General features: G+C 35.0%; 1 protein-coding gene across 1 annotated transcript; it reads right to left on the bottom strand.

Annotated features, from left to right (window-relative positions):
• Nucleotides 1-289: 289 nt before the first annotated feature.
• Nucleotides 290-1574, bottom strand: LOC141643297 (uncharacterized). Its single transcript, XM_074452395.1, has 2 exons — nt 909-1574; nt 290-802 (listed from the first exon to the last, which is right to left on the bottom strand). Exons 1-2 carry the CDS (start codon nt 1572-1574, stop codon nt 290-292), a joined length of 1179 nt encoding a protein of 392 aa, XP_074308496.1.
• Nucleotides 1575-7520: the final 5946 nt, after the last annotated feature.

Genomic DNA, 7520 nt, shown 5'->3' with positions numbered 1-7520 from the left:
TTATAGATTACAGAGCAACAGGAGATAGGCCTGAAATCTTTGACAGTCTGGACCACTTTCTTTTTAGGAATAAGGGATATAAGAGTGACATTGGCCTGCTTAGGCATGAATCCAGTCTTGAAGAAATCGATAGACAAAGGCGAAGTCATCGCAACTATGTCCCAAGTGGCTTTGAAAAAGCCAGGAAGAAAAACCATCAAGGCCAGGGCTCTTGTTAGAACCTATGGAGAATAAAGCAGCTTTGATCTCTTCCCTGGACACGAGGTTCGGTGAGCACAACTTATCATGGTCATCTAGGCACCCACCCCGAGCAATGAGAAGAAAGATCCATACTCTGGACAGGGGTAGAAGAACCAAGGAGCTGCTTATAGTAGTCAACAAAAGCCTCACCCACCTCATGGAGCCCATGATGAGTACAACCATCTAAATCCTGGATTTCTCCAATGAGCTGACTCTGCTGCCTCTCCTTAATCTTTGTGGAAAATAATTTAGACCCAGCATCATTAAGTTTAATATCATGTATTTTTGCTCTTTGAATCAGGATCTTAGCTTCAGCATCCTTTAGTTTCCAAAAATCCACTGATAATTCCTTTTCTTTGAGGATAAGTTCCTCAGAAAGAGGGTTAAGTTGAAGATCAGTGAAGCATTGATTCAGCTCAGCCCTTACTTTATCAATTCTATCATTTATATTGGAAAAGTGAGCAACATACAACTGTTTGAGGTAAGCCCTAGTACTCTTGAGCTTACCCATAAACCTAAACATGGAGTTTCCAGTGACCCTACTACTCCAAGCAGCAGCAACCTGATGATGGAAATCAAGATGATCAATCCAACAGTCAAGGAATTTAAACTGCTTCTTGGGTGCTGGATCCCCAGGGAAAGTCAGTAAAGCTGGGCAGTGATCAGACCTCAGGAGGTAAGAATTGGGCAGCAGTCTGAGTAAAGGTGAGAAGCCTGTCACCATTGACCAAAATCCTATCAAGCTTAGAATAAACCCTAGTAGAGGGGTTTTGTTTATTAAACCAAGTAAAATCATTGCCAGTCCCTTGCATATCATCAAGGCCACATGAAGAGAGGCAATTATTAAAGTCCAACATATCAGGTAAGTGAGCAGGAAGGTTGCCAATTTTCTCATGGCTATATCTAACAATGTTAAAATCTCCCATGACAACCCAGGGTCCAACCTGAGGAGCCATAGCAGTCAAACTATCCCAAAGAGAAGCCCTATGGACAGGACAATTACCACCATAGACTACAGACAGATGAAAAGCTCTACCAGTAGCCAAGTGATGAACATGGCAATGCAAGACTTGGGCATGAACCTGCAACATGGTGACTCTAGTAGTGGAAGGATTCCAAACTAGCCAAATCCTACCATTATAGTGCTTACTATAAATGCAAAAAGAGCTATAACCCCTAAATTTATTTCTCAGAATCCTCTGAGACTTATTTTCCTTAACTCTGGTTTCCAAGATACCAAGGATATCCAGTTTATTCTGAGTAAGAAACTTATTAACCTCTATTTGCTTAACAAGCTTATTTAGGCCCCTAATATTCCAGGATGATATGATCATGTTAAGTGTGGATCAGGGGGTTCAGCCACTAAAGGAACAGAATCCAAATCAATGTTACTTGAAGGGACATCCTGCTGCAAAACACTAAACTTATTAGGAGAAGTAAGCAGGCCTGGATCAGAATTTATCACAGGGGAGAAAGGCTCTACAAAACCCAACTCTGAGCTGTCCAGTTCCTGACCTGTGTCATGCCCTAGCACACTGCATTCTGAGTGCATTTCAGCACCAGTAGAGGGAGAATCCAGAGGCTCATCAAGAGTAGGAGGACCTAGCTCAGAGCATTCTGAGTCCATCCCCTCCTTCTGGGCAACTGAGTCTCCACTCAATGGTGCTGAGGTACCACCTAACAAGTGGCATTCTGAGGCAGGATGCACAACAGGAGGAGCAACTACAGAGACAGGTTTCACAACAGGCTTGTAAACCTTCTGGGCTGGCTTAGTAGGCTTCTCAACCACTTTATCATCATGGTTCCTTGGAGCAGGAGGCTTGTTCCTCTTGCATTTTGCAGAATTATGATGTAACATCCCGTAAATTTGAAGACCTTTATTATATTTTAAAAATAATATTTTAATCTATTTTAATTTTATATTAATTTATTTGAAATAAAATTTATTTGATAAAATATAATCTTATTTTATTTTGAAGAAATGTAATTATTTTTGATAGTTTAGAAATGTTTAAAAGTGATTTAAACTATATTTAAACTTTTTCCCTTGATAAAATAAATTTCGGATAAAAGTCATAAAATTGGGATTTTCCCATTTCTTACGGTCGTTGGGTAAACGAGTTTGGATATTGGGCATATGAGTACTTAATCGTTTAGAAAAATCGTGTTTAAGAACTTTAATTTTCTCGGAAATCGCGTTCGACGAATATTTCTAATTTCCGTCGAAACGAACCAAAACGTAAACAATTGAAACTCACCCAAACACCCTACCCCAAACCATGCACCCTCCATCCTTCATGGGTCTCCTCTTCATCTTTCATTTCCTCCATAATTCACTCTCTCTCTCTCTCTTCCTTTCATCAAACACCAAAAATCTATCAAAATAACCTTCTTACAATCCCTAAATCCTTCATAAATCCATCATTTCTCCACCAAATCTCATAAAAATTATATATTTGGAATCCTCTCTTCAATCCTCATCTACTAGTAAGATTTATTTTCATTTCCCCCAATTTTGTTTTAAGACTCATCTTTTAGGGTTTCGAATTTAAAGCTTAATAATTGTGTTTTTGTTGTTCTTATAGGTGAAGAATTTGAAGAATGAGTTAGGTAACTCATATGTTGTTGAAGATGAAGAGTAATTTTGGGTTTTAGAAGCTTTCTCAAGTTATTACTTGTCTCTTTGCTAGCTTAAGGTAACTATTCCGAGTTACTCGACGAATTAATGTCACATTAGTAGTTGTATTTGTTGTTTGTTGTTGTTTGTTGTTGTTTGTTGTTGTTGTTGTTGTTGTTGTTTGTTGTTGTTTGAGACGATCTTGTTGATAAATGAATGAGTGGAGTAAGATGATTATGCTTATGTTTAATTTATGTAACCCATTTGTATATTATTGTTTGGAACAAATTTGGATGAGGAATTATGTGTTGTGACAAGTCCCCGTCGCGTCAGTACCGGATCGAGACGGTTTTCAATGTTTCCAAAAATATGACAGATTGAACGGCATCGAAAAATTAGGTGGCTTAGCCACTTGAATCACTCAATTCGGAGTCCGTATGAGTAAATGGCGTCGTTTTATCGATTAAAATTTATAGAAAAGTTTACCCTTATGTGAGACGGTTATTTATGCTATTTTATTATGCGAGAATTTTGTGGAATTAGTTATTTTGTAAATTGGAATGTTTTTCTTTATGTTGATAGTGTTCACATGATATAAATTGGAAATAGCATGAGAATGATATTGTGATGAATTTTGTGATTTGGGCCAAAGTAGGCCAAGACTCTGAGCTGGGCCAGATTGACCGAACGAGTTTGGTCAAACTAGGTTTAAACCGGTCAGCCTCGATTTGACCGATGACCCGTCGCGGGACTCGGGTCGAGGGTTTGTCTTTGAGGTGAGATTGGTTGTTATTGGATGTTTTATGTTATGCCTTGATATTTGTAATTATCATTTCACATGTTTGTTGTTGGATGCTTTGGATGCCTTATGCTTGAGTCTTGTTGCCTCTCTGCCATTTTAGCTTGTTCTCATGGATTATGGTACTGTTGGTTAGCTGGAATTTAGATTATTTTTTATATTGGAGATATTGTTGGATTGTCAGCTGAATATGCTCTTGCGTAGTCTTTCATATGCTAGGGTGTGTATGATCATTTGTGTGTGTGCAAGTTTGGACTCTTTGCCCCTCTTATGGTTAATTGGGTGTCCTACTTGTCTTGTGTGGTGTGGGCTAAAGTATTCAAGCTGGGACTAGGTCTTAGGTGAGTATTTCGGCCTTCGTCATAGATAGGCCCTTATAGTCTTTGACGAGTGTAAGTTCACAGCTTAATAGCCTTTGTGTCTTAGCATGGTGGGCTTATATCCAAGTTAGGGCATGACCTCCTGACGTACTCTTAGAAGTATGTGGTCAGCTTAAGTACTAGCCAACCCTTTGGTGGACTCCTTAGGGGTACTCATGTGTGTGATCATGGGTCTTGGATGCGGTACTTTCCGCATGTCGCTAGGTCTGCGCAGGTTTAGGACTAGGGTATTTACCTTACCTCGTGGTATAGACTCGAGTTAGAGAGTGACTATTGACTGTCCTAAGAACTTATGCATGTCTCTAGATATATTGTCCTTTCTTGTTTGATGATTCTATGAATCATAGAAGGTGAGATGCAAGCCGGCTATGGTTGATAGAGTTTGGATTCCCGGATTGTTGGGAAATGTGTCCTCAACAATAGTGCGATCATATGATTTAAATATCATTATTAAATCTCATTTTAAAGAATACAATTGGGAAGTATTTTTACTGTCAGCTGGTCAACATATATCGGTAATGATTGGCTGACTAGATTTTGACATTACTGTCGTGTGACGGTGGTGATCAGTTGACCCCCTAGGCCATACCTATAGGGCAACACTCTTAATTGATCATTTATTTAATCGTATAATGTTACGAGTTAATTAAATTACTTGAAAAATTGACGGACGATTTTGGAAGTAAAATTTACGTATCAAATTGAAATGTGATTAAATGAGATACGGTCTGAGTAATCGAATTGTATCATTACTCGGATGAAATTATTGTTTAAAGAAACAATTGGATTTGAATGAATTATTATTATAAATGCGATTTATAAAGGGAAAAGTATTTTGGTACAAGTAATTATGAATTACTAAGTCGATTTTGTATATGACGTATTTTTATTAATACGTTGATTTTTAATATGATAAAAATACATAAACAATTTATGTTACATATGACATGTGACATATTGACATTTGACAAAAATAATATGGAATCCATATTACAACATGGACCGAAATATTGGGCATAATTAACATATTGTGTTAATTTAGATTAGTGGAATTCATCATTATTTCTCTAATTTAGGCATGCACACCTAGTGTCTTTTGTGTAAGAGCACAAAGACCATGCATTGGCCATCTCCCTTCACCCTACCCGGTTCTACATAGAAAAGAACAAGGGTTCTTTTACTTATTAATTTATCATTCACTATATGGAGTAGTGTGTGAAAAATTATTATTCATTCTTATCATAAAATTATTTTTAGTGAGACAAAATAATTCCTCTTCCTCTCCTCTTCTCTCAACCGGTTTTGAGAGCCTAATACCAAACATTTTTGGTTCAATTTTTCACAAGATTAATATTATACTAGATCAAATAATATTAATTAGATTAAGGGTTAGCTTTGGGTATTATTCCTAAGGAGAGATCCTACACTTGGATCTTGTTCTTCCATTAAAGGAAAGCTCAAGAACAAAAGAAAAGGAGATTTCTTTTGTGCCCATTTGAACCGAAATTTCAATGTAAGGATATGATTTCTTCTCTATTTTATTATATTGTTTGCATGCATAAAATCCACATTTAATTTTATGACAAATTAATTTCGACATATATGAGTATGTTAGTATGTATATGAATCTACATTTCCTTCAATCGGTATCAAGAGCCACGGTTGTTTGCATGCAAATCGGTTAAAAGTTTTTCCGAGTTATAAGAATAACAAATAAAACTTGTAAAATTTGTGTTATTATGAGATATCACGAAATTAATCCATGCATGTTAATATTTCTGGTCCTAAAATATTTTAGGATATTTTGGTTAATTTTACGAATTTTTATTGTTCATATTTTACAATAATGGCATTTAAATATGATTTTATGAGTAAAAATGTCATTTTTGGTCTAAAATTAGCTATACTTCGAATTTTCACTTGGTTTTTGGATATGTTGTCACATATATTATTTTGATATAACCTGTAAATTTTCATAATTTTTGGACTTGTTATGCTCGAAAATTGAATTTTTCTTTATTAAATTCGGATTTAGGTAAACAAATAGGTTAATATGAGTTAAATTTCGAATCTGGTCATAGAAAATTTATATGTTGTCACATGCAATTTTACAAGATGTGTGTAAAATAATTGGCTATAAAGAAGTCTTTTTGCATGATTTATGGATTTTTGAAGAAAAATACATAAATAGTGACATTATTAGTGGAAAATTAATAAAACATAATCTATGACTTAGGAAAAACGTCTAATGTTGCATTTTATTATATTTTTCAGATATAAAATTGAAAAGTTAATGAAAATAATTTTTCCATGTTTTTATGATTATTTTAGTTAAAATCGATAAACCGCAACATTGTTTTTCCGGGAAAATTTCGAAATTTTTAACCTAAGATTTTGAACATTATGAGTGTCATGGTATTTTTCCAGAATGTTCATGAATTTAAATTTCAAATTTCAAATTTATTTGAAATTTTGTGATTTATTTGAAGTTTAATAGCTTATTTTTGTAATTTTGGACCATTTATGAACAATTTTATAAAATATGGGTTAATTATGGTCAAATAAATAGTGAAGACTAAATTTTGAGTCCTAAGAGGTTAGGGTAATTAACTTATGCATAAATATGAGTTTATGTATTTTTGTGATTATAAAATGTTGAAATCACGCAAATCCGTAAAAACCGAGTAATATACGATATTGGCTAATTAAAGGCGATTTAGCATAAAATTGAGCATGTTCATACACATTAAAATGCTGCATTTTCTTTATGATTGTCATAATTTTAATTTATGTAATTTTTGAATTATGTAATTTTACTTAGTATGGCTTTAGATTTTAATTGGTATTTCCCGAAATGTATGGGAATACCGATTCGGTTGTAATTTTTATTGTGATCTCGTATCACCGTTTTGTAATTTAATAGATTTATTTTATTTTAGTTACAAATGTATAATAGGAAATTATGTAATTTTATTCATTCCGGAGTTCCCAAAGACGGATTTCTTCAAGAATGGCGATACATAAAGACGGTGTTACCTCGAGATGCGTGTTACAACCGATCCGAAGTTCAAGGGACCAATGGAGTTGGTTTCCGAATATGTAATAGTTAAATAGTTTTTCTATTTTTAGGAAAGGCCATACTAGGATTTATTTATCTTTATGCTTGCATTTTATTTTATGTCACATGCATCGCTAAATCGCCATAACTAAACATGCATCCTTATTTCATCGAGTTTTTCGACCGTGTCAATTAAAATTATCGTAGTTCACCGCTTTAGTTCACTTAAAACGTGATAGATAATAAAGTGACATGACCTCTCGCTAAAACAATTAATTGAGACATAGCCTTACCAAATAGTAGAAACCATGAAAACCTATTTCGCGAGGGAGTGCGCTCGGCCCCACCGGGGTACAAACCTTGTTACGTAGGGGAAGTGGGTGATGAATGTTAATCCACCGAATTCATGTTGATAAGGGATGTATC

The sequence above is a fragment of the Silene latifolia genome, chromosome 1, assembly GCF_048544455.1.
Source record: "Silene latifolia isolate original U9 population chromosome 1, ASM4854445v1, whole genome shotgun sequence".
NCBI classification, from domain to species: Eukaryota; Viridiplantae; Streptophyta; class Magnoliopsida; order Caryophyllales; family Caryophyllaceae; genus Silene; species Silene latifolia.
Note: the sequence above shows the minus strand (reverse complement) of the source record. Positions and strands in the feature narration are given on the sequence as shown.

What these genes read in the sequence shown, in the direction of transcription:
- LOC141643297 (XM_074452395.1), bottom strand. Translation starts at nt 1,574, where the DNA reads ATGATCATATCATCCTGGAATATTAGGGGCCTAAATAAGCTTGTTAAG. An exon ending in CCCAATTCTTACCTCCTGAG is followed by an intron (nt 803 to 908) that starts GTCTGATCACTG and finishes TTCCATCATCAG; the next exon opens with GTTGCTGCTGCTTGGAGTAG.